Source organism: Monodon monoceros, unplaced genomic scaffold (assembly GCF_005190385.1).
Source record: "Monodon monoceros isolate NGI ecotype Baffin Bay Population unplaced genomic scaffold, NGI_Narwhal_1 Super_Scaffold_1, whole genome shotgun sequence".
NCBI lineage: Eukaryota > Metazoa > Chordata > Mammalia > Artiodactyla > Monodontidae > Monodon > Monodon monoceros.
The window spans coordinates 76,773,187-76,800,636 of NW_021703765.1; the positions used below are offsets into that span (position 1 = coordinate 76,773,187).

The following is a 27,450-nucleotide window of genomic DNA, read 5'->3' on the forward strand; positions in this document are numbered from 1 at the left end:
CATCTGGCCTTTTCCCTCGTCTCTTCCTGGCTGTGGACCATGACAGATGAGCAATGCAGACCTGAAAGTGACAGACGCGTCCAATTAGGACAGGACAAAGCGGGAGGGACAAAGGGAGGAAGGGCTGAGGAATGACCAAACAATGCCTGGAATCATGGTCAACAGAGCTACAGAGGTTTAAGGAACTATCTTTACAGAAATGTAATTCTGAGGCCAAGTCAAGGGCAAGTTCCCAGAATCTGCATGGGGCACTGGTACAGCTGTTCTCATTCAGAGGGAGGGGCCTGACGTGGATTCCAAAGACAGGAGGGTCCCTGGAGGTCACTGGGATCCGACATCCCTCCTTGTACTCTATTGTTATCCTTTGAAGGAGGTTGTTGACCTCAGCAGCTGTGGGAGGGACCATTGGGAGGGACCTCAGACTTGAGTCAATGAAGGTCCTGATCTCTGGGGTGGTGGGCTTATGTCCTAAGTAAGTGAGGAAGTAGCGGAAGTTAGTTTGCTTTTTTCATCCACCAGTTTGCTCCACCAAACTCCTTTTGGTCTTTTTATTCAGGTAAAATGTACCTCCGTAGTTGGGTCTCATGCTGTAGTTCTTTCCTCTCCATTTCTTCTCATCAAAACTTACCAGTCGTGGGTTACATTCCCTCCAATTCTGCTTTTCACTCTGTTATTTCATAAAGTGGCAGTCCTCAGACTTTCGAATTTCAGGTACTAGTGCATTTTCAATGTTGAAACTTCCTTGTTGGGCTAGAGATAGAGATACAGATTTGTCTCAATGTGGAGGTTGCTAACTCTCTATTTTGTCAGATAAATACCTTTAAAAACTTATTCTATAAGTGACTTTTTTTCAACCCCAAACGAAGAAGAAAGAATAGTCTCAAATAAAGACAATCCGTTGAATGGGACAATTTCAGCTTCTTGAGAAACTTTTCCTGTACTGACTTTAGTCTTTTGCGCTTGTGCTACCATTTGTAAACCGCAGTCGGGGCTATTTATGCTAAGGTGTTAGTGGTTTCATAACATGTTCATTTAGGAAATATCAAGCTCTTCCTCTGTGTTAAGCCTTGTGTTAAATGCTGGACCTTTAGAAATGAAGGAAACTTGGTATCTGATGCCAAAAAAATCCAGTCTCAACTGGGAAAACTGTGAACAGTTTTTGTGAACTTTGTGAGCACTGATGCTGATTCCAATACAGTGCCTCAGAGCGCATGGCATTGTGCTCTAGCAGTTTAGACAAAAAGCTACCTGGGCTGAAGAGAAAGATGGAGAAATCTTCATAGGTAAGGAGGAATTCAAGGAAGGAACTGCCCATGGAAAGGTAGAGGGGTGTGCTTGTAAGGGCTGCCGTTTATCTGGGAGCTACAGGTTGCTCGGTGCTTTGATGTCACCCCATTTTAATCTTAACAACAACTCTGTAAGGCTGATATTACAATTCTCATTTTACCATAAAGAAAGGAGTTTCAGTAGGGAAGGTCACGTGCTGGAGGTCACGTAGTAAGAGGCAGACATGGGGTTTGAATCTAGCCCTGCCTGACATCAAAACCCATGGGTTTAACCACCCTGGAAATTTCCTCAGAAAGCCTTCAGTGGCTCTCCACTCTTATCCATACTCCCAATTCTGCTCACAAGGAAATGAGAAGGAAATGTAGGCTGGGGTTAGATTGTCGATAGCTGAGGTTTTGCCAAATAAAATACAAGATGCCGAGTTAAATTTGATTTTCAGATAAACAATGAAACTTTTTTTAGCATAAGTATATCCCAAACATTACATGGGACATACTTAAAAAACATTCATTATTCATCTGAAATTCAGATTTAACTGGGTGGCCTGTATCGGTGTCCTGTATTTTTATGGACTACGTCCATCCACCTTTTCAACAACCCAGCACGTTTACATCTACATCCCAACCAGAACTTACAGGACTTAGCAGTGCTTTGAGCGAAAAGTCCTTGCTTCCCGTGGAAACGCAAGTTCTCATCACGTCGAGCCGAAATTAGATTTCAGCGAAGCAAGATGGATTTAGGTTAGCCCCCTCCGACCCCTTAAAAAAGAAAGAGCAGTCTATTAGTTCTTACATGGAGCAGAAGGGTGGTTTCAAACGTTACAATGTCCCTAAAAGGAAGGCAGGGGGTTGGGAGCGGGGCTTAAGAGTCCTAGATCGTCCTGACTTGGGGATTCCACAATCCTGTGGGACCTCATTCCCATTTTCTCTTCTATTCTGTGCAGCTGAACCTCAGTTTTGCCCCCTATCTCGAGAATCCCTTTGTAACAGGCAGTCCGCGCAACTAACTGGAGGGGGCTGGGAGGGAGTACATTTCAGAGCACTTAGCAGCCACAAGAGTTTCCCTTTCTTCTCTTCTCCCTGCTATTTGACAAACAAGTGGGTTGCTTAATCACAGAAAGCAGACTGAAGTGGAGATTTTATCTTGAGCCATTCACTAAAGGGATCAAATTTGGGTTGCCTTTGAAGAAACGAAAGAAAGAGTGGCTTCTTTCCCTTCTTCTTTCCTGTTCCATCAGCTTTAAAAAAAAAAGTTTGAAGGGAAAATGCTTACAGCATGGAAAAGACATAGAAAGCTCCCTGTTAGTTAAAGATACATAACCAAACCTTTTGGGCTAATGAAACCTAATGCTGTTCTACATAGTTTCTTTTTTTTTTTGTTTGACCATTGTTCTGCAACCCCCCTGACCCAAAATTTCACATTTTTGACCTCTGTTGCAGGAGCTGCTTAGAATTTGGGGTCCAATAGTTATGTTAATCTTAAAATTGCTTAAATGTGTGGGAGAAGGAAATATAGAAGCAGATACTTTGCATACATTATCTCCTATAATCCTCCCAACAATCTTATCAGATAAAATGCTGTTCTCCCCACTTTACAGATTAGAAAACTGAGGCTCACAGAGGTTTAGACTTGATGAGGTCAGGTGAAAGTTTTGGGGAGGAGTTAGAACACGGGGGCTGGTGCTGCTAATGTGACACCCATTAAAAGACTGGCTTGACTCACCGTAGTTGCACTCTTTGCCTTCAGAATTACTCATCCTTACTCTAATAATATTAGACCCCAAACTGCTATTGTAATATGGGTATTTTTCTTCTCTTCACATGGGGTGACGTAGAACAAATGAAAGTCTTCCCACCTTCCAGGCAGCTTAAAAGGAATAAGCCAAATAAGGCAACGTGCTCATTAGAAAATAGATATCAGGATTTTCAAATAGCAGCCGTGAATGCCATGCTGCTGCTGGTCAGTGAGGGAATTTGCTTAACCAACTTGGAAAGGTCCTTGGATTCTCACCCATAGAGTGCATCTGCTCACTAAGTGATTAAAAACATCCATATGAAACCACTGGGGCAGGGGCTTCAGAAACCTGCCCGGTCCAATTGATTCCCTCCTGCAGCTCTTTCCCACCATACCTACTGGACTGCAAGGAGAAGGGCTTAAAATACAAAGTGAAGAGTTGGGTGGGAGTTAGGGCTAGGGCTGCGAGGGGAAAGAATTCAGGTGGTAGTGGTCAACTCCGTGAATGCACTCATTCATTCAATCAAATAAATACTCATGCCATCGCTCAGTAATGTTTCTTGAGTCTCCACTATGTGCCAGGACCCATTCATGGTGTTGAGGTTATAGCTATGAACACAGTGGATGATATCTTCCAACAGAGAGCGCTTATTCTAGTAGATAGGAGGGGTGTAGATAGTTTTGAGTGATGACTTACATTATTTATTATATAATCACAGTGTGTGGCAGTTGTTTCAAATGAGCTACAGGTGTGTATCCTGGGAGGGGGCCGGTCTTCTCCAAGGCTGGGGAAGATTCTGAGTCGAGACCTGGAGGATGAATAAGACTTAACTAGGTGAGGTGTGGGTGGCAGCGGGGAAGAGAAAGCATCCCAGCGCAGAGAACTGATGTGCAAAGATTCAAGGGGGAAGGGAAGAACAGGGTAGTAGTTTCTTCTTCTACCCCTGGGCCCTCCATCCCAGTGTTTGTGACATTTCCATTCCTGCACAGAGTGAGCTCTACCCAATGGGAGGCTTAAATCCCATCTGCAGCTCCCAGGGATTCTTACCTAGCTGGGGATCTGTAATCCCTTGGACACTCTGATGGAGACCCAGTAGTTTTATACCAGGATAGTGCATATAGACATGTAAGCACAAACTTTTCAGAGAACTTCAAGGGTTTCATTAATCCCATAGACCTCTGGCTTCAAAAAGAAGTACAGATGCCTTAGTGTGACATTCATGCCCTTTCTACAGCTCCCGCTTCTTCTGTGGCTGTATCCCTAGCCCCGACGCCAATGAACTGAGCTACTTCTGGGAAGAGGCTCTGTTCTCTCCTACCTCCTGCTTTAGCCTGTGCTCTTGCCACCGCCTGGGACACTCTCTGCTCCCACCTCCTCTCCTGGGGAACTCTTATTACTGTTTTACGGCTCAGCTCAGCTGTTGCTTCCTCTAAGAATCTTCCTCTAACTCCCTTGGGCTGGGCCAAGGACCCTTCTCAAAAGCTGTCTCCGTTAGAGCGCCGATCACTCTGAATTCTGAATTTTGCCTGTTTAATGGTTTGTGCCCCAGCTACTGGATTGTGAGCTCCTTGAAAGCAGGGGCTGTGGTTTTCATTAGACCCCAGTGCCCAGTACCGCTGTGTTCCAGGAGATGTTCTGTCAATACTACCTGAATAAATTAATGGAGTGCCCCAGCCTTGTCCCCAAAAGGTCACTTCCTAGACTGGTGGCTTTGATTCCCGTGTGACTCAAACCTGCATGTATGAACCCAGACTCCAGCTGACTTGCAGCCGCGGGACTCTGGTTCACAATTATCATTACACTCAGGCCTTCCAGCGCCTGTCCCTGCGAGCAGCAGAAACTACCCGAAAGAGTTACTCACTTCACATAAAGCCCGCACTGAGGCGGCAGGCCCTGTGCTGCTTCTAGGATGTTTACGATTTTACTCTGACCACTGGATCAGGCCCCCTCACTCCACAACCCACTGAATATCCTTACTACTTCTGAGCCGACATTCAGCAAGCACTTCATTTGGGTCATACCAGGCCCAGAGTAGGCTTTTTAAAACTTGGCTACTCAGCGTGAGGTCTGGGGACTAGTATCTCCAGGCATCACCTGGGAGCTGGTTAGAAATGCAGAATCTCTGGCCCTACCTTCGACCTACTGAATCAGAATCTAAATTTTAACGAGATCCCAAAGCGATTCTTGAAAAGTACTGGAACACACTGTTTTTCAACTTCGGTTGCACATTAGAATCACCCGGGAGCTTAAAAAAAATTACTAGGCACAACCTCAGACCAATTGAACCAGGATCTTTGGGAGTGCGGCCCAGGCATCAGTAATTTCAAGGTGTGTCCAGGTGATCCTAGTGTGCGACCAGGGTCCAGAATCACTGGGAGCAGATGACTCCTCAGCATCAGCAGGTGCATCGCCATCACTGCATCAATTCACTAGGAAGTAGGTACTGTCGCTGTCCCATTTCACAGGGCCTCGGAGAGGGCTTGTCTCATACCAAAAGTCACAAAGTTGGTAAGTGGAAGAGCTGGGGATTTATATCCAGGTCTGCAGGCTCCATTCCCAGCCCACACTCTTACGAAGCTTTCTAAGCTTTCTATTTCTTGCTGTACTAGCGCTGGAGTTTGTCTCCCAGGTAGGAGTTTTGTTCCTCCAGTTTTACTTGTAATTTATTTAGGAGCAGGCCTTTTACAGCATTAGCCCAGAGCTCTGAAGCCAAGATGCTCCCATCCATTCTCTTTGCTTCCTGCCTTCTCCCAAGAGGTAGGTCCCTGCTCCCAAGCACTTGGGCAAAACCGTTTTAATGTAATTTCTGTCTTTTCCTGGTCTTCCTTCTTCCACTGTATCCTGCTTACCCAGCCTCTTAGGCTTTACTATCATAGAGACTTGACTGTGCCGTCGGCCCAGTATTAGAAAAATTGACTGCCAAAGAGTGGACCCTTCTGCCCAGCGGATACCCAACCCCTGCCAGTCTCCTTGATCGTGACCCTCTGGTTTCTCCTCTCCCTTTATTGCTCTCCACTATCTGGGATTGATAAAGAGTCCAGGAGTCTGTTTACAACTGTACCACCTACTCAGTGCTTTATGAATTTAGGCATATCCTGTACCCACTCCAGCCTTCAGTTCCTTGACATGTAAAATGAGGGGTAGGTTCCTAGAAAAATGAAACATAGAATTACCACATGATCCAGCATTTCCATTCTTAGGCACATGCCCAAAATACCTTCAAGCAGAGATTCAAGCAGACACACATAAACCAATGTTAATGTAGCATTATTCACAATAGCCAAATAAACACGTAATTAACAAGATGATTGTGGGTGGAGATAAGAGCTGAAGGGGGGGTGGCGCGGGGGAGAACGGAAGGACCATTTATTATTGGGTGATTAGAGGAATTAGTATTTGAACTGAGATCTGAATAATGAGAAGGCATTCGTATTTTTAAAGTCTGCGGGCAGAAGGTTGCAGGCAAGTGGATCAGCAAATGCAAAGGCTTAGAGGTAGGAACCAGCTGAGCAGTTTTGAGGAGCATTTATGTGGGTTAAAAAAGCAAGGGCCATGTCACTGCTCTTTCTAAAATCCTCGAAAGTGCCTCATGACCCTAAAGATAAAACCTTGATCACACAGGCTTTTTGTGACCCGGCCCCACCCTCCTCTCCAGCCATACTTCCGACCCTCAACCTTGAGGAAATCCTATTCTCTGCGTTCCTCACCTGGAGGACTCGTCAAAACAGATTGCTGGGTTCTACCTCCTAGAGTGTGCAACTCAATAAGCCTAGGGTGGGGCCTGGGAATTTGCATTTCCATCAGGATCCCAGGGGATGCCGCTACTGCTGGTCTGCACTCCACTGTGAGAATAGCTGCTGGACTCTGAGCTCTGGGTCTGTGTACCTGTGGGCTCTCTCCCCGGAGTGGCCTCTCCCTCTCGCTGCCTCCTTGGCCTGGATAACCTACGCTTAGGGTCTGGTTTTTCCCTGACCACCTCCACACAGAGACGAGTGCCCCTTCAGTGTGCATCCTCGGCCCTCTGAGTTGAGGGTGATATCGCGGATCACAGCCCAGAGGCGTTGCCAGGCTGCTTGCCTACACCCCCCTCACCCTGGACTCTGGGCTTATTGAAGGCAGAGCCAGCTTCCTACTTCTTGTTGAAACCTCAGCACTTGGTATAATCCCTGGCACTCAGTCTGTGCCCAATAAATTTTGTAAATGCGTTATAATAATTAGAAAGGGCACATAACTTGAATTACTTCTTTAAGAGTCAGTTACACTCTCTGTGGTTTGGGGCCAGAGCCATATTAAGTGGTCCACTTAATATTAATCCTAGCCTCCTTCAACTCATGTAGAAACCCACAGAACTGTCTTTCCAGGTCAGCTCCACCGCCCTTTTTTATTTCTAAGTTTCTGAAAGCAGGGAGCCTGTCTGTATTTCTGTTTCCCCATTTCTCCATCTCTCGGGAGACCTGTCCCCCAGAATCGCCTGGCCCCGCTGCCTTCTGTTCAGCATCATTTTCTGTGTGTTTCTGGAACACATGTGCTAAAGATACTTCAGGTGCCTCTGGCTCATCGTGCGACGGGCTTAGTGGTGGTAAAGAGCAGCCCAGCCATGAAGCCAGAGAGCAGTTCCAGCCACACTGGATGTTTACTATTGAAGCACTTCCATTCATCTCAGTAAATACGTGCTCCTCTCACCCCCCTCCAGGGCCCACTGTCTGCACCATCCTGGTCACTCCATCCATTTCCCTGGAACCCAGGCTACCCTAGGCCTAGCATCCATCTGGTTAGTCGGCTCCATGCTGTCCTAGTTGTTAAGTATTTTGAATATCGCTCCTGGGCTCAGAAAGGCCTAGACCTAAATCCCAGCTCTTCCACTTATCACCAGCTGTGTGACCTTGGGCAAAGCGCTTCATCTCTTTGAGCCTCAGCTTCCACATATGCAAAGGGTGGACCACAATAATAGCCTTGTCCTTGGCTTATTATGAGAGGGGAGCAAGATGATTCATGCTTAATCCAATGCAAAGGCAGACAGTAATCCCTCAACAAATGCTAGGTTTCTGCTGTTATTAAAATGACTCTTATGACTATTCCAAGCAAACAAAATCGTGAAGAAACTGTAAAATGTCACCCCCGGGAAGGCCCTTAGAGATGCCCAAGTCCAGGAGTTGCTACTGGGTTGAGGGCGGAAATGTTTATGCCCGAGGAAGGCTGGGTGAGATGCAATTAAGAATGGTGGGGTCTGTGGCGAAAAGGAGAGCATTTGCCTTCGACCTGTAGTCATGGAAATTCTCTATTTTTGAATACCTTGTGGCCTTCAAACAGAACACATCTGTAGGTCAGAAATTCATCCTGTGGAGTGCCAGTTGGAGACCTCTGAGAACCCAACCGTATAATTTCCGGTGGGAAAACTGAGGCCAGAGTTAGGAATGAGTTGCCCAAGTTTAATGAGGACAGGAATCCTGGCCCTTCCAGCCTTCTGTACATTGCCCAGCCTCGTCTGAAGACCCCTTGAAGGAGAGGGGGCCGAGAGTCAAGCTTGTTGCTCAAATTACTGAATCATAGACCCAGGGTATCCTCTATAAAGTCTAGTTGAGAGGGATTTTTTTAAAATAGCATTTATCACTTTTCTAAAAACAAAATTTATTTTGATTAATTTATTTATTTTAATCATGCCCCCCAAACAAAGTAAAAGAGAAATGCCCCCTAGACGTTCTGGCTGTATAATCTCAGCCAATCCCTTCGCTTCCTACAGAGCCTGCTTCAAAGGGCTACCGCAGGGAGTAAAAGGTGAAAATGTTCGTAAAGTTCTTGCACAGAGAGGAAAGCTTAAATGCATTGGAAGGTATTCTGGGCTTTGGGTTGGCAGGAGCTTGCTTAGAATCTGGCCTGCCTGTAAGGCAAACTAAGTTTCCAGGAGGGAGACGGTGCGTTAACAACTGTGGTCACGTCACAACACGGACTATTGGTTTGTTTGGTAATTATTTCTGCAACATCCAATCCAGGGGCAAGGCAATAGGGAGGGTCCTGCTGCCGCAGAACTGTCCCCAAAGGCCCTGGCTGCAGAAGGTGCCTGGCTTCAGCTCTGCCTAGAGATCCACGGCATGCAGGGGCATGGGAACAGCCTCGGTTTTCTCTTTCTGTCCTTTCTTTTTTCCAAACCAAAGGTCAGTTGCCTTTGTCTTCTGCTTCAAAGCATTCCAGGAGAGGCTTCTGTGCTTCTTTCAGGAGAAAAGAAGTAACAGACAAGACAAAGCGAGATACATTCAGAAGTTGCGTCCTATCTTTAAAAACAGAAGGCACTAGAGGCAATATACAGTACATACACACACATACACTAAATAAGGTGAGCCATCATGACAGGTGGAGGGATGCTTTTAGATGCAAAATTGGATTCTCTTAGGCAAGTTCTTTTCCCACCTTGCTGTTGAGAAGAACACAGATGTGTGTGTGTCCACATTTAAATATTACACCAGCATAGTGCAGTTGATGAGATGCCCACATGTGCATATGCCAGATACTTTTTGCTTATAAGTAAAGGAGCTCTGCTACACACCTCTGGGCAAAAAGGCCTTTGAGTCAAATGCTGGCAATGCCCCTTTCCAGGCCTGGAAAAGGCGGGTCAGGCTATTCCACACAGAGAGATGATACAATATGTCCTGAACATTAGCAGTTTGAATACTACTTTAGGATTTCTGTAGCATCTGTGTCTCACCTGTGCTCTTACTTAGTCTTGACACTTTAAGAAAAATGGAATAATTTTGGATGAGGAATAGTTTTTAAGTGGAAAGATAAACCATAAAAAAAATTAAATTATCTATGGAGATAGAGTAAAGAGGGTGGACAGGACAGGGTGTCTAGACTTCTCCGAATATACTTTGTGGAAGTTTTGACTTTAGAACACTGTAAATATTTTACATAATTAAAAAATAAAGTTATATTAAAAACAATCCCTAAAAATCAAGCTTAAAGGTAAATAAATACACCTCAATGTGATTTTATTCCACTTGACTTTAAAACAGTAATTTGGGGCTTCCCTGGTGGTGCAGTGGTTGAGAGTCCACCTGCCGATGCAGGGGACACGGGTTCGTGCCCCGGTCCGGGAAGATCCCACATGCCGCGGAGCGGCTGGGCCCGTGAGCCATGGCCGCTGAGCCTGCGCGTCCAGAGCCTGTGCTCCACAACGGGAGAGGCCACAACAGTGAGAGGCCCGCGTACCAAAAAAAAACAAAACAAAACAAAATAAAACAGTAATCTGAATATACACCCAAGTGAGAGGTTAAAACAAAATCTGAAACTGATTTCAGTAATCACATTATAGGTGGTCGTATAAGTATGCTTGTTCTAAAACGTGTGTATTGTGGGACAGAGAAAATGAGTAATTATGTTGGTGTCACTAAACTTGGATTTTTGGCATGTCAGAAAGGAAATACAAATGTGAGATTTATGGTTTATGAGAAAAACCTGCAGCGCTTATTTGAGCCAGAGATACCAGTAGAAAATCATGATATATTTTTTTGTCTTAAAATAAAATTTCCTAGGTCTGTATATTAAAAAGTCCTAGAAACAATGACTGACTAATCTAGTAGGGATGAGCAACCTTGGCACTCATTAAAAGGAACCAGTGCTGTTTGGAGAAATGGCTGATTCCAGGTCTGGGGCAGTCAGGGAATTTGTAAGTTGAGCTTGGAATATCTGGACATAGCAGAAAGCAAGAAAGTCATCAGAGGCTTCTAGGGTCATTTCACAGGACTCAGGAACCAATTGAATAGACTCTCCTGGCTAGAGGTGAAACAGTTTTAGCATTAGTAAGGATAATAGTAGCAATTAAGGGCTTCCCTGGTGGCGCAGTGGTTAAGAATCTGCCTGCCAATGCAGGGAACACGGGTTTGAGCCTTGGTCCTGGAAGATCCCACATGCTGCGGAGCAACTAAGCCCCGGGCGCCACGACTACTGAGCCCGCGAGCCACAACTACTGAAGCCCTTGCTCTTAGAGCCCAAGCTCTGCAACAAGAGAAGCACCACAATGAGAAGCCCGTGCACCACAACGAAGATCCAACTCAGCCAAAAAAGTAATAAAAATAAAAAATAATAATAAATTTTATTTAAAAAATAACAAAGCACATCAAATATATTTAAATCTATGAATTCATCGTAAGTATAAAAATATTCAGTAGTACTTTCAAAGAATATTAGTACACCAACTCATTGTTATTTAAACTAGTAAATAAAGGGAAAGGATCAAGTATTTATTCTGCCTTTTCTATACTAATGGTGCCTCAAGTTTCCCAAATAGTTGATGAGGGAATCTTTCTGTATAGGAGTATTCCAGCTAATACATAAAAATAAATGATGGATTAGAACAGCACAATTTTTGCAACCCCTAATAAATTAGGCAAAGATCTTCAGTCTCAGCTAGCGTCACAAGAAAAGAAAAAAATCATACATTATTAACCTTCTGGTGGAATTTCTTTTGAGCTTAAATCTGATTAAACTTCTAGGTCTAGCCATCACTTAACAGGAAATAGAGGGCACAGAGAAATGCTATCAATGTAATCAGGAAAATACAGATTATGGGAAATTCCACTAAACAAGCAAGTTTCTTATCAAAAATAGAGAAGAAAGAGAAATGGAATGCATGTATGTATATGTGTGTGCGTGGTGGGGGGAACTTATAGAGAAGAGGATACTGAAGGAGAAGCATCAGTCAGCCACAATGAATGAGCCTTATTGGTATCCCAATTCAAACAAACAAATAAACAAAAAACAAACACTTAAGACAGTTGGGGAAAAGTGGACATTGACTGGATATTTGATGATACTAAGGAATTATTGTTAATTTTGTCTAGTGTGATAACGATATCACCATTATACTAAAAAAAAACAAAGCAATTTAGAGATACATCCTGCAGTATTTACAACTGGAATAATACAATGTCTTGGATTTGCTTCAGAATCATTTAGGAGTGTGGCAAGTGGGTCAGAGTAAGACCAAAAGCATCAACTATGTGTTGATAATTGTTGAACTTAGAAATGGGTACACAGGAGAAATGGGTACTTTATGCTAATCTTTACTTTTGAATATGTTTGAAATTGTCTATAGTAAGAAGTTGTTCAAACGTGAATCACCTCTTTACCTAACAAATTTCCTTAAAGAGGACATTTTAGAAAGGAAAAATTAGTGTCACATGCCAATAATAGAAGCTAACTATAAAAATAAATACAATGAAGGCAAAGCAGCATTACTAAATACTAGTTGTCCATGCCTCTGAATCTGAAGTCACTTTCTCATTGTTGAAAAGTAAGTCCTAAGAGATGTGTTCAAGACATTTTCAGAAAAATCAAAATATGGAGATTTACTTTTGGAGGTAACCTAATAGCTAGGAAGGCAAGTCATAAAAGGAATACTTTCTCATCATACATGACCGTGTACTCTGAGGTTATTTAATACTCCATCTGCCTGGTTACCACCTAAAACCTTCTGTGGCGGGGGAGGGGGGGTGTGCCACCAGGGTTCCAAGGAACCTTACTTTGATAAATAATGATATAGTGTCATTGGCTTTTAAAATTGGGCAGAATAATGACAGTGCTCTCATTTCATTGCATGGAGCATATTCCTCCATCACTAACTGTTCCATTTCTCCTCCATTCTTCCATCACTAACTATGTTCTCTGGTCTTCAGCCTCTTTTTTGTGTGTACCCAACTCTTTCAATATGTGGTCTTTGCACACACTGAATCCTCTTACCACTCTGAAACTCAGTTTCCAAATCTGCAAAATTCAGACAATGATAGTTCCTTTCCCATAGAGTTGTTGAGAAGGATTAAATGAGATAATGCTTTTTTTAAAATTGAAGTATACAGTTGATTTACGATATTGTGTTAGTTTCTGGTGTATAGCAAAGTGATTCAATTATATATATATATATATATACAATAATTCAGTTATATATATATAATAGATTACATATATATAAATATATTAATTATATTTATGATGTAATTAAGATGTTATGGAAAATGCCAAATGAACTTTTTTGGCCAACCCAATATAATATATATATATGGTCTTTTTCATTCTCTTCCATTATGGTTTATTACAGGATATTGAATATGGTTCCCTGTGCTGTACAGTAGGACCTTGTTGTTTATCTATTTTATTTATAGTAGTTTGTATCTGCTGATCTCAAACTCCTAATTTATCCCTCTCCCCCTTTCCCCTTTGGTAACCATAAGTTTGTTCTCTATGTCTGTGAGTCTGTTTCTGTTTTGTAAATAAGTTCATTTGTATCATATTTTAGATTCCACATATGAGTGATGATATACGGCATTTGTCTTTCTCTTTCTGACTTCACTTAGTATGATCATCTCTAGGTCCATCCATGTTGCTGCAAATGGCATTATTTCATTATTTTTTATGGCTGAGTAGTATTCCATTTTATATATATACCACATCTTCTTTATCCATTTATCTGTTGATGGACATTGAGGTTGTTTCCATGTCTTGGCTGTTGTAAATAGTGCTGCTATGAACATTGGGGTGCATGTGTCTTTTCAAAGTAGAGTTTTCTCTGTATATATGCCCAGGAGTGGGATTGCTGGATCATATGGCAACTCTGTTTTTAATTTTTTGAGGAACCTCCGTAATGTTTTCCATAGTGGCTGCACCAATTTACATTCCCCCCAACAGTGTAGGAGGATTCCCTTTTCTCCACACTCTCTCCAGAATTTATTATTTGTAGACTTTTTAATGATGGCCATTCTGATTGGTGTGAGGTGACACCTCATTGTAGTTCTGATTTGCATTTCTCTAATAATTAGCGACATTGAGCATCTTTTCACGCGCCTGTTGGCCATCTGGATGTCTTCTTTGGAGAAATGTCTATTTAGGTCTCTGCCCTAAATGAGATAACGTTTATCAAAGGTTTAACACAAATGGTGACTAGAACATAGAACATAGTAACACTTACTCGATAAGTGCAGTTATTATTATCTGAGACAGCAATGAATGTATTTGTCTTATAGACTCTTGGGAACTACGCAACCAGGGAAGGAGGACTCCTGGTTTATCCATGTTGGTCCAGGGGCATTTGGAGCAGTTTATATCAATATTCTAGAAGAGGAATGGATATTAAACAGAGAAGGTGAGATTAAGATTAAACATAAAGTAGAACTTTCAAGAAGTGAGGATTAGTAAGCCCTGAGTAATAGAATCATTTTTTCTCCTTAAAAGTCTGTACGAAAAAATACAGCATCTTGTAATTTGAATAGTTTAGCATGATCCTGTTTAAGGGCACAAAGATAGATGAATTGGTCTCATTATCATATTTCCCATTATCTCAGTAATTATTTGAATCATTTACTGTTCACTGGACTTTTGGAAATGGGTACAGACTGTCAAGTACCCTGGTGTCCCTTGATGATGGTGGATAATGATCAGCCGTATTATACTCAGAGAATTTATGGACAGAGAGAGTAAGGGGTTTACCTCAACACAGTCATGTGAGGTGGGATTTGAACTGCCTCAGGAGGAGGGGCAGCTATTTCTCTGAGCTGGTGGTGCTGCCTTTTTGCATCATCAGAGAGAAGGATGTATAAGAATCTCTTTAGCTCCTGCTCTAGAGTACCTGGGTTTGCAAATCCTGGAATCCCTTCTCCCTGGTCTCCCTTTTTCTAATGAAAGAACAATGCTGTTCAGGTAAAGAAGTACTCTCTAGACTTGGCCAGCAAATTGATTTTAATTGGAATGCCAACTCCAACCACTTAGTGGTGGCTATCTAAAGAATGTGTTGAGAAGGATTCTGAGGTCTTGTCTCAGAAAGAGTGCTGACACCGGCGTAGCACAGAGGATAGGCAGTGATTGTGCCACATGCTTGTATTCATTAACCAGCATACTGAAAGATCTCAGCGTGGTGACTGATTGCACCTGGTAAAACAGAGAGCAATATCCTATGGGAATGAGGACAAGGTGGTTACGCATTGATAAAGTGCTGGAGGAACTGGAGTTTGAGTCGCATTGGAGAAGCCAGACCTGAAGTGCATTTACACACATGGTATTTGATTTTCATAGAATTTCCTGTGACTGATGAGGAGACTGAGGCATAGACAAGTGAAGTCACTCCTCCAAGATCACACAATTAGGAAATAGCCGAGCTGAGATTTGAACACAGGCAGGCAGTCTGGCTTCGAGGCCCTGAATTTATCACCCAAGACTCCCAACTTAGAAGTCTAAACACTGTGTGCTTCTCAGTATGTGCCTCCTTTGGTATCTGACAGTTTTCACAGTGTGCCACCCTGGGGTGCCTGGTATCCCAAGATCCCCTATCCACCACGAAAAACCAGAAACTGTATTTTGTACAGACCTCCTTTGCTCTTATAGAATCACCTTGGGCAAGTCACTTGACCATCCTACACCTCAACTTCCTCACCTTTAAAATGCAATATCAACAGCTTCCCCTCCCACCTTACCTGGCTGCTATTCAGGTTCAAAAGAGACAATATTGTGCAAATGGAAACTTTATCAACATTCTAAGAACTTAGAACAGGAACATGCTGGGAAAATGTTGATTGATCTGGTGGGGGCAGGATCCCATCTACCTCTCCCCAGCGTGTGACTCAATTCAGACCACAATGTCATGAGTAAAGATGGTGTCAAATATCCCGGGCTACTTAAAGAGTCAGTTCTCAATGGCATTTCAAATGACAGCAACTTCGGGGTGGGAAATAGTGCCCGAGAGTGATGGGAGAGTGGGGAATTTGGGGCAGGAGGGAGAGAAGGGAACACATCTGGGCCTAGCCTCCACTTTCCTTCACCTCCAAGCTCCCCAGCCCTTACCTCCACCTGCTGGCAGGGCAACCCACATCAAGAAGCCAGCAAATGCATCTCTAGCTGTTGACCAGAAGGGGTCACTGCAGAGCGAGCAGTGCTCTCAGGCGCTCACACAAGCAGACACGCAAATATCCAAATACCCAAAAATCCAAATGTAGATACACTTCTGGAAGGATGCTCGGTGACTCCGGAGTCCTCTCTGCCTTCCTCCCCCCCCCTTTCTCTCCTCTTCCCCTCCTGTTGCCTTTCAGCGAGTTTCGGAAGTTCACATTGGTGCCCTGGTCCCTTTGGTCCCCATCGCTATCACCATCAGCAAGAAGTTTATTCCCACTGGGGCCAAGACCCAGTGCCAGGTGCTGGGAGGCCTTTAAGACTTGGCGAAGCCTCCTTCCAGGAATGCGAAGTCTGGGGAGTGGGAGTAGCAACTCTGCTGAGATTAAAGGACTCCAAGGGAGAGATGGGCTGAGGGGTCCCGTGTCTCTTTTCCTTAATGAAAACCCTGGGCGTGAAGGAGAGAAATTCTGCCCAGACCCTCTGCGTCTAGGTTTTATTGTGATTCTGAACTTCCACTTTCTGGGATTAGGGCTGGACTGGGAAGGGGTAGCAGATGGGGAGACAGACAGAAGAGTATCCCCCTATAATCTTCCGATGTCCCTCTCAAAACCCACCCCCGAAAGCTTTCCCTTCCAAAACGGACACCTCTCCCGAGACAAGCTGTCTTAAGGAAAAGCGGCTGCAGCAGAGTTCCGCAGGAGTGGATGGGGTGGGGTGGGGTGTGGGCACTCTTTCCTTTGGATGGGTTTGGCAGCAGGACGTTGGGCTGGCTGGCAGTGAGGCACAAAAGAGATAGCCCTTAGAGCCGCGTGCACAGATGCAACGCTGCACCCCTCTGCGGGCGGGGCCGGCTCGGCAGATGGCGAGAGGCCGAATTGTTGACGGATGGTCCTTCAAACGGCACTTTCTGGGTGGTGGGGATCTCGCAGCACCCAGGCGCAAAGAGGAATTCCGAAGACGTCCCCCGTCCCCTTGCTGCTGTAGACAGCCCCTCCCAGAAGTGAGGCGGTGGCGGAGGGGCGGGGCAGGTTGGCGGGGGCGGATAGATTAAGTTTTTTTTCTCCCTTGATAGAAGATCTTCTTCAAGGCTCGAGAAGGGGTTGGGAAGGGAGGCGGCGGGCCCAGAGAGCACGCAGGAGAGGGTAGGGGGAAGGCCCGCGGCGGAGGGGGAGGCGAGGGGGCTGGGAAGCAGGATCTCACGCCCGGTTCAGTTCGGGGTGCCGCGAGTGCTTTTCTCAGGGGTCAGCGCTGCAACTCCGTAGCCGCGGGGCCCCGGTGACGGGCGCGCGCCCCGCCCTTTCTCCTCCCTCGACCTGCGGGCTTTTGTTATGCAGATGGCGGCTGGAGGCTGAGGAGGCGGAGGGAGTTGGTGGGGCGGAGGAGAGGCGGAGAGGGGGGAGGAAAGTGCGGCTCGCGCGACCAGCCTCCTTTTCCAACGTCACATTGTGAGAGAGACAAAACCCGGGCGCTCCGGGGCTCACACGCGCACGCACACACGGACGACCCCGTCGCCTCTTCTCTCCGGCGCTGCCGAGAAAGCCAGCCCAACGTTCCCTTCCTGGGGCGCGGAGGCTCTGCAAGCTCAGAGCGCAGCCCAGAGCCGACCCAGAAGACGGAGAGAACCGGCGCACAAGCCTTCTTCCTCCCCTGCCGGCCCGGGCTGAGGCGCCCATCCCCCGCCCTGAACCCCTGTCTCTCCCACCCCACCCTTCTCGGTCTCACACGGACAGAGAGCGGGGCCGGGTGTGCCCCCGTTCGGAAGCCTCGTTTCAGCACTTCGGACAGCGCCCGGGAGCCCCGGGCCCTTTTGGTTGGCCATGGCGAGCGTTCAACAAGGAGAGAAACAGCTTTTTGAGAAGTTCTGGCGAGGAACCTTTAAAGCCGTGGCCACCCCGCGTCCCGAGAGCATCATTGTCGCCAGTATCACGGCCCGCAAGCCGCTGCCAAGGTAATGACCTCCTGCTTGGGAGACCCTGATGGTCCCCCTTTCTGGCCTGTGCCCCAGAGCCCTGCGGGGTGGAGGCAGGCAGCTGGGCCAGAGCCCCTGTCTTTTCCCGTCACTACTCTGTATCTCCCACTGGAACATGGGAGAACGAATTGCTTGTGTGAGGTGGCAGCTGGTGGGAAGGGACGGAGAGTCTTTAAGGGGAGCAACGCTCAACCGGCTGACCTGGCAGCTAATGTTTGAAAGGTTTTGCTGCCTTTGGGTGGGCGGTGGAGGTGGGAGATGACTGAGAAACTTTTCTTGATATCCCAGGGCTCCGAGGACAGGGGGTGAAGGAATGGTGGATTTGCGGCAGTTAGCGGTGTTGTACAGGAAGAGATGAGGATTGAACTAGCTCAAGCCTTGTTCAGAGACAGCGGCACATTTCCGTGCTCAGCTCAGAAACTAGTGAGCTCTGACTGTTTTGACAAAAGCCCATATGCTGTTCCCTCAAATACACCCTAAACAGCACCCTCCTCCACACCTTCCTGGCGGTGGCTGCTGCTGAATTATCTGGTCTCCAGCACGCAGAACCAGGAGTCTGAGCTCAAGAGTCAGGGAGGAGCCTTCCAAGATCGTGAAGATGGTCTCAGAAGAGTTTTATTTGGTTTTTCAAAAAGAATCTGATTGCTTTGAACTCAGGCATAAGAACCGATCCTTGGGTGGTGGTATAGAAATAGTGTGATGGAGGGGGGACGAGGGAAGAAATGAAAGAAAGGCAGAAAGAGGGAGAAGAAGATGTGGGGTGAAACTGAGAGGAGGTTGGGGGGAACAGAAGCATTCCAATACAGAGAAGACCCAATTGTTTTCATAAATCATTCAATTTAGAGGAGTTCGAGAACGAAAGGAAGAAGCCTGTGCCCTCCGTCAGGGAAAATCAAGGCTGAATGAAAACTCTTCTTTTGCTGGTGTTGGATGAGTGGTTGGGTGGGAGAAAAAGAAAGAAGTGGACCAGGGGAGACCACTTGGAGGATTTATTAATCCTGGCAGGCTGCATTAGGGAGTAGATTGAAAACATGTCTGGGAAAGTGCTTCGGACAGAATGCCTGTTGTGGCACAGCTGCATCTGAACTTTCCAGTGGGTGTGGGGTGGAGGACCAATGGGGGAGTTATATTTTAAGAATCAAACTCAGACTGGAGAACTTTTCATAGTCTGATAGAGACCTGGCTCATACAGGTCTTTAAGAGAAACGGGTACCCCACGTTGGGAATGGGTGAACTAGAAACATGACGGGCCAGCAGGATGTAGCAGGTGGCAAGTGGCAGCAGCAGCAGCCAGTATTTGTGGCTGGGATGAGGGGACATCCTCTGACACAGGCTGGAGAAGGGGAACAGTAACACCAAATGCCACCAAAAGCTGGTGTTGCTCTGCTTGGAAGGAGGTTTTTTGTAGAGAGCTTTGACATCAGTGGTTTTATCTTCCTGGGTTTCTGCCATCCATTCCACCTTCGGAGGGCACCTCCTGTTGGCAAATCAGGTGCTGCGTTGGCCAAAGAATATGCCCTCGTAGAAGGGACTAGAGGAAATTTCATTGGAAACCAGAAGTGCGGCAGTTGGTCCCGAGCATTCCATGTATTTCAGGGGTGCAGGGAGAGGAGAGCAGATTCCTGGTGGTATTTTAATTCAGATAGGCATACCTGATGGCCACCTTGCTTGGTAACTTCACCTTTTGCCTGTCAGTCTGTTACTGTCATGCCTTTTTTCCTGGTCATACTCTCAGTCATATGAATTGCTCACAGGGTCTCCCACCCCGCATGCTTCTGCAGCTTTGTGCAAATCCTGATTTAATCCATATGAGACTCATAATAGCCAACCCTCCCCACCCAGGCATCATTTCACTCCTGGTGTCTTTTAACGTCCTGAGTCTCCTTCCCCCTGAAAACCACTCCCGAGGTGAAAGTCTGAGCATTTAGTCCCTAATTTATGTCGTGCTGAAAGGATCCTCTTTAATACTTCTGTAACAGGCGTGGCCTCTCTGTAGGATAGATTCAACTTTGTGTTTAAGTCTTCAGGAGGGGCTGGGTTGGAGTTGTCTTTTAACAGACTGGCTGTAAAGCCTGAAACATCCACATTTGCACCCACGCCAGCCACATCCAGCGATGGTCAATTTCTACCTCCTTTTTAAGGTTCTATGCTTACTTAAGGGTGAAAGTACCATGTTTCTAAAGCGGAGTTCTGAGGAAGGAAAGGGACAGAGGCATGAGCTTAGCATCAGCAGCTTCCTCTACAGGCAGTCTGGGGACTTGGTCTCATCAGAAATGTTGTCTAGTTCCATGAATGAGGCCCAGCTCACAGTCAGCGGATCTGCCCAAGTAGCTGTCTACAGGGAGATGGGGGAGGGGGAGGAGGAACCACCAGCCAGTCCTGTTGGTTGCACACTTAATACTTGTTTATGGATGAGGGCTACTACCCACTGAGTGAACTTCCCCAGGATAGTTTAAGTCTGTTTCTGAAGATAATTTAGTACCAGGATAGAAGCTTACATTCAATTCGTTGATTTCATAGCAATATGCATACATCATACAACCTTACTCCAAGCAAAGCATCCCCTGGTCCCTCCCTCTCCGCCTCTGTGAGGCATACTTGATGAGGCAATATCTTTATAATGTATCAAGTTGCGAGCAGATGTCTGACTCAAATGTCCGAACGGTGTAGCAGTGTGGGAGGCGGTGCTTAAGGGCTCAGAGCTGAGCTTCGGCCGAACCCCAGTACCTGCTTCTGCCGTTTAGCGGAGTGCCTTAGGCAAGTGGCTCTACCTTGCTGAGCCTGTTTTGTCAGCTTGAAAATAGAAACAATAATCGTAGCTGTCTCAGGCAGTGAGTTAGGAGGACTGAGTCAGGTAAAGCACTTCCCACGGTGCGAGGGACAGAGTGATTGTTTAATACGCACTGCCTCTAAAACAAACAGCTCAGAGCTATAATGGCCAAAGGAAATCTACAGTTCCTTCCAGTATTGTGTTTTTCCTGCCTACCCATTTCTCACCCTGATAATGCTGACCATAAAAATTGTGAGATTTCAGCTCCTGACAGGCGACAGGAGGTGGGGTGGGTGGGATGAGAGCAGTCCCATATTTTCCTCCCTAAGGTCCTATATTTCCTTCCCTGAGGGGAGGTTAGCCGCTTTGTGATCTGATGCTTTCAGTTAGGGGGTGGAGGGCTGGTGAAGAATTGTCTGGATTCAGAATGGATTGGTACGACATCCCTATGGAAGATTATTCTGTTTTGTGTAGGGATGACCAAGCACTGCCAGTCTAGCCAAGGCTCAAATTCCTTGAAAACCATAGTTTTAATCCCTAGCCCATCAACTCTAGAGTGACAATATAATTTGTAGTTCATATCAAGAGTGAAAAGGGTTGCCTGTGGGTGGTTATTCCAGGATGGAAGCTCTAATGGGAAGTATCCCAGGCAAACCTCACCCTGTACCAGCTGGAAGAGAGCCAGCATGAATCAATAAGATACTTGGAGTGTACGAGACCCCCTCTTTTGTTCCTGCCAAAGAAGTGTAGTCGTTTTCCTGGCATTAAGTCATTCTCTTTTTTAATTGCTTAGTCCAGAAAAGTTTTCACCTGGGAAGTTTAGGCTCAAAGTGGGAAACCTAGTGTCGGAGGCCAACTCAAACTGTAATATTCAGATCAACAAAGAGTAGTTGAGGACTTAATGAACACGTAACTATCATTTGTAATTAGCATCTCAGTTGTTTGTAGATACAGGAGTGTCTGTAAAGGGCTAGAGAGGTGGCCCCCTTAAGTAGACTCTGCGTTCCCTTTACCATTCTTTGGGCAAGCTATTAATTTTCTTCGAAAATCCTTTCCATGCAGGATAGTCCAGAAGCAGACTTCAGCCCAGTCCCTGTCTAAAGGATCATAAATTCCAAACTATTGGAGATTTTACTGCATAAAGGGAAAGACGGCCAAATTGTAAGGCAGGGAAAATGCCTTTGAACCACTTAATTCAAGTCTCCCCTTCGTGCCAAGAGATCAGTTAGCACATTTGTGCTGACTCTGTCTCTAGGAGCAGAGTGAGGGGCTGTTGGGAGGCGATGTCCTGTGGTTAAGAGCCAGGAGACGAGGGTCAGGGAAGATGCTTGCCCTGGCGATGAATGAACATTTTCTCGGGAAAGGGAGTGTTACTGTTTGGGTCAAACCTTTCTCCTTCTGAAAGGTGAAATTGGTTGAATGGTGTACAGGGTCAATGAGGGGATCGTTTCTGACACTGCCGTGTTCACCTGGCAACTGTGCTGTCTTAGAGACCCGAGCTGCGGTAGATGTTCAATGAAAGTTGGATGCATTAATTGAATGAGTGCACATGGTCCAGATCCAGTATCAGATTAGCCCTCTCCCAGCCCCACCCCGGTCCTGACAATCTGAGGATGCTGGTCAGTGCAACCCGGGAGGCTGGGAGACACACACACACTGCAAATAGATTTGACTCTCACTAGTGTCAGGATGAAGCTCTCTAGATATAGATGTCTGTGTGGCTGGGTGAGTGAACATGTCGGCTTGTCCGGGGGCAGGAGGTCAAACTTAATGTCACTTGGAAGTGCTTTCCAGGCCCGTGTCAGTCTCCGTTAACTCCACCCCGACTCCAGGCCACCAAAATGGGGCCACGTCCCTAAAAAAAGCCTACCTCCTATAAATGAGGATGGAAGCCTGGGTCAGGTGCCTTCTGCTCCATGGCACCTCAGTCATGCCACAGGGGCGCAGTACATTTTTTAAAATATCGTTTCTTTCAGAGTGGCTGGACTTACCTTCCTGCAAGGTGGAAGAGTTCGCAGGGGCTTAACAAAACCGGAGTTCTGTAATTGCTTGTTAGTAAGACTTTCTCTGAGGTGAGAGAGAATATTTCTGGGGTGGAAGAGGTAGAATGGTGAAGAGCTTGGGCTCTGAAGTCAGATGGACCCAGGCTGACATTCTGCTGGGCTACTTCCCAGCTCTGGAATCTGTTAGTCACTTCACCTCTCTACGCTTCACTTTCCCCACCGGTGAAATATTCATCTCACGGAGTTGTAGTGAGATTATTCTCACTACAGTCGCCTAAAAGAGCCCCTGGGGATTTGTACAGAGCTGTTTTAAAAATCCGACAGGACCTGAAGGCAAACTAATCGCAGGAAATGTTTCCTTTTACTGTTTACAGACGCTCACTGGCTCCGTGGCTTTTGGCAAGCAACTCGACCTTCTCAGTATCAGTTTCCTCATCCAGAAAATGGGACTAACAATAGCAGCCACCTCCAAGAGCTGTTGGGAGGACTGAATGAACTAGTATATGGGAAGCACTGTTTGGCACACAGTGAGGGCTCCATCAGTGTTAGCTCTTACTATTAATAATAAATGATCGTTTTTATTATTCCTACGTGTCAGGCCCATCAGGGAGGAAAAGATGAATGAAATGCAGTCTTTCCATTTGAGGGCCTCGGAATTTAGCAGCAAAGGGAGACATAGACAGGAGTGTGTATGACTGAGGCAGATCATCTTAAGCACTATAAATGTAGGTAGGAATAAAGAAAGGGGGATGTGGAAAACCAGAGGAAGAAGAGACCCTCAGTGAGACCTGGAGTCCCTTGCTTATTATCATACAGTAATCCTTAGTTATCTCACCTGTAAAATGGGAATGATTCTTTTTCTTCATCAGTTTTACCTACAAATGCAAGGAATGATCAGAATGAATACAGACTTTATTCCCCGTAGAGTCTCAAGAAAGAGCTTTCCTTTTCCCAGAAGAAAAAGCAGGTTAAACTCTGGAGGGGGCATTATCTGTGGGGAGTCCCAGTCAGTGCTAATGAAGGGAGGCTATGGAAAGGAACTGCCCTTATAATATAAATCTCCCAACTCCCCTGTCAGTGGCTTAAGGATACAGACTCGGGCATGGGCTGTTAGGTTTCTTGTCCTTCATGGTCCAGCGCTGGCTAAAACAAAATCCAGTCTTCATTCCTCAAGCAGCCACCGACGCTGGGGGGAGCAGAGTGAGCCCATACATGTCAAAGAGAAAATAAACCACCGGGGAATGAATGTACAAAGAAGAAGAAGCTGCCTGTGGCTAAAAACCAAAGCTGTACTTCGTTCATTCAACAATTTTCTTGAGCTTCTGCTTGGTATAGCAGTGAACAGCATGAAGCCCCCCGCTCTCATGGGGGAGAAAAATAGTAAATGAAGAAACAAACAAATAATATAAGGTCAGGTGGTAGTAAGTGCTTTTAAAAAGAATGAAGCTGAGCAAAAGGCTAGAGGGTGGGGGCGGGGATGGCTTTATTGGATGGCGTGGCCAGGGACCTGGAGAAGGGAGGGAGCCAGCCATGAGGATTACTGGGGGGAAAGTGTTTGAGGGAACAGCATGTGCAAAGGCCCTGAGGTGGAAGCATGTTTGATGTATTTGAGAAATAGCAAGGAGGTCAGTGTGGCTGGAGCAGAATGGGTGAGGGGGAGACTGACAGGAGCTGACTCCCTAGACATAGGCAGGAAACAGATCAAGCAGGGCCTTGTAAGACATCTAAGGATTTCCCAGGTCCTCAGCTCCTAGGCTGGGGGGATGGAGGGGGTCGCAGGGGCGCTCCTGCCCTCTCAGTCAGGGTCCCTGGTCTGATCTGCTTCTCTTGGCTCCTCTCTCCCGACTCTAGTGCAACCAGGGATGACTTTGAACAGCAGAGTCAGAAGCTTAGCTGGGCCCCTCCATGTGTTATGGACAAACATGAAATTTAGTAACGTCACTCTGATTGTGATCAATCAGATTAGGAAATTGAAAAAGACACTGTTTAGACTTCCAAATAGAAGTGGCAAATCTTATTCCCATGACGGTGAGGGCTTGGTGTATCTCTCATATCCATGGGTGCAAATCTATACTATCCCTCTCACCTCACAGCCCCCTTTGCCACACACCCTTGAAGCTACAGTCTGTGCTCGCAGGCTCTTTCCCTCCCTCCCTCCCTCCCTCCCTCCCCCCCTCCCTCCCTCTCTCTCTCTCTCTCTCTCTCTCTCTCTCTCTCCCTCCTTCCCTCCCCCATCTCCATTGGAGATTTTGCTGAGGGAGCTCCCATATACCACAGCCTGTATGTAGAGCTCTGAGAAATAAAATACAGAATTAAGATGTCATAGAGACAAAGCCAAACCAAATCCAGGAACAATGCCGAACCCTAAAACAGTCATTAAGTAATTCACGTCTGCATTTGTCTGTTGCAAACAAATATTAAGATCCTCTGGACGCAAATGTTTCTCATCAGGAGAATCCCTTCGTTGCTGAATTCCCTGGGCTTACATCCCGCTGACAGGTTCGCTGAGCAGAAACACCAGCGGATCACTGTTCTCTGGCTTCATTGAAAGTGAAGCTTAGGCAAGTGAGCTGGGATTTTACAAGGCAGTTACCACTCCTACGGGAAGAGAGGTGCCATCTGGGCCTGACGCGTGTGCATTCATAGTGTGTGCGCGCACTTGCTCACGGTGGGAATGTGTGTGCCGAGCTCCTTACGTTATTATGTGCCCAGCCCTGTGCCAAACACGTTTCATCTGTTGTCTGATTCCATCCTCACAGTAACTTTAGGAGAGAGGTATTTTGAAGACCCAATTTTACAGATGAGGAAACTGAGGCTCAGAGAGTAGAAGTGACCTGCTCATGGGAACGTGGCTGGTGAGTCATAATTGGAATAAAAACCCAGAGCTTTTAACTGAGAAGTTTATAGTCTAGTACACTTTGCAGAAAAGGAAAAGCTGAGACCAGAGAGTTGAAGTGTGGCTTGTCCAAGGTCACACAGTATGTAAGTACGAAACCAGGATCTGAAATCAGGTCTGCTCAATGGCAAGTACGTTCTTCTCTACCTGCTGTACGTCCTGTCACTGTGGTTTGGATTTTAAGGTCATGGGTGTTTTTGTGTTATTTTAATCATCTTATTTTACGTCCAGTCAGCTTAGGCAATTGCCATTGTTATAATCCCATCTCACACCACTGTCCGTAACACTGTCTTCCTCTGTCCTTACCCTTCTTACCCATCTCCATGTCGAGCTAGAAGAACCTCTTTGAAAAGTAATCCAGACCATATACACTCTCCTTACCCTCGTCTAAAGCCCTGCATCACTGTCCATTGGTTTGCAGAACTTTAGGCCTTGGTGACTCCCTGCCATGGTACAGCCCCTGGCCACCTCCCCCAAGATCATTTCTAAAATGCTGCTTCTCACTCCGTCTGCTCTGGCTGCATCCCATTCCTCCTTTTAGTCACTGAAATTTTCCATGCCCTTCCTGCCACCAGGCCTTTACACATGATGCCAAGAAAGCTGTCCCTCTCCCTTGGTGCCTAATTTATACCTACTCCGCTTTTAGATATCAACTCAAATGTCATCTCCTTAGGGAATCCTCCCACAATGCTCTAGACTAGGTCACACCTGGCATTACAGACTCTCATCACTATAGTACCTCTCTTGGTTCTCGACACATTTGTAATTCTACACTGACTTACGGGATCATTGGTTAAAGTGTACCTCTTCTAATAGACCGAAAGCGTCATGAGGATGCGGACTGTGTCAATCTGCATGTTGGTTTACCTTTTTCACTTGAGACATAGTAGGGGGCCAAACAAATGTTGGTTGAATGCATGAATTGTAGCAATTTCACCTCATCAAATCATTCTTATACCTAATAGTCTGAACCACATGGAATTTCCAATATTCAAAAACAGCAGTGTTTCCTTTGATTCACAGGAGAACTCTTTGAACTACTGAGGGTGGAGACCATGTCTGTCTCATTCCTTGCTGTATCTCAGCACCTAGAACAGTGGCCCGTGGTTGGCCCATTTTCTTTAGATGTTTGTTGAATGAATGATTGAGGGTATATAAGTGCATGGTACAGATGAGGAAACTCAGAGACCTACAGACATACATCTTCAGAATTTTAGAGCTAAAGGGACCTTTAGGAGATTATCCAGTCTCCTCATTTTACACGTGGAGGACAGAAAGATATGTTTTATAATATTTGTAATGTATCGGAACAACTGTACAGATATAATTTATAAATACACTTATCTGAGGGTTCATTCTCAAAACTTCTTACTGAGAGAGTTAAGAGGTCAGAAGGTTTCCAGGACCTGCTCATGTAGTTCGGCTCCTCATTTTGCAGATAGGAAGACTGAGACCCACAAAAGGGGAAGGACTTGTCCAAGGCCCTTACGTAGCCTGAGTCAGCCTGGGTGAGCTCTAGGTTCGGTGAAGTGGTGTTTGCCCAACATCAAGGTTTGTGTGTGAGCTTCCCTGCTGTGATCAGGAGATCAGACACTGCTCGCTCTTGCCCCCGACCCCTCGCTGTGAGATATGGCATCCTGCCCCATGAAGACCTCTTGTGGCATATGCCGCCCAAAGCCTGGTCTGGGGATCCTGATGAGATGTCCATCTGTACTCAGCCTGGCTGTTCCTGGGATCATATTTCAGAGCTTTCAGCCACTAAGGAGGCTTTTCTCTGGCCAGCCGCCCTGTCCAGCCGCCCTTCCAAGGCCAAGCGGCAGGTGATTCTGGGGCCCAGCCCACTCCCATAGAGGGTAGGTAGGCTCGGGGCAACTCTTTACCGTGTGGATGGTTTTTTCTAGCCGGAAACCATCACCACAATAG

The 27,450-nt window shown here is 46.0% G+C and overlaps 1 protein-coding gene across 1 annotated transcript in view; it reads left to right on the plus strand.

Moving 5' to 3' along the window:
• Positions 1 to 17,414: 17,414 nt before the first annotated feature.
• Positions 17,415 to 27,450, plus strand: part of SRRM4 (serine/arginine repetitive matrix 4) — a 158,988-nt gene continuing 148,952 nt past the window's right edge. Inside the window, exon 1 of the mRNA XM_029230401.1 lies at positions 17,415 to 17,837. Within this exon, the coding sequence (XP_029086234.1) occupies positions 17,707 to 17,837 (131 nt within the window). The 5' untranslated portion in view covers positions 17,415 to 17,706. The remainder of the gene's footprint in view (positions 17,838 to 27,450) is intronic.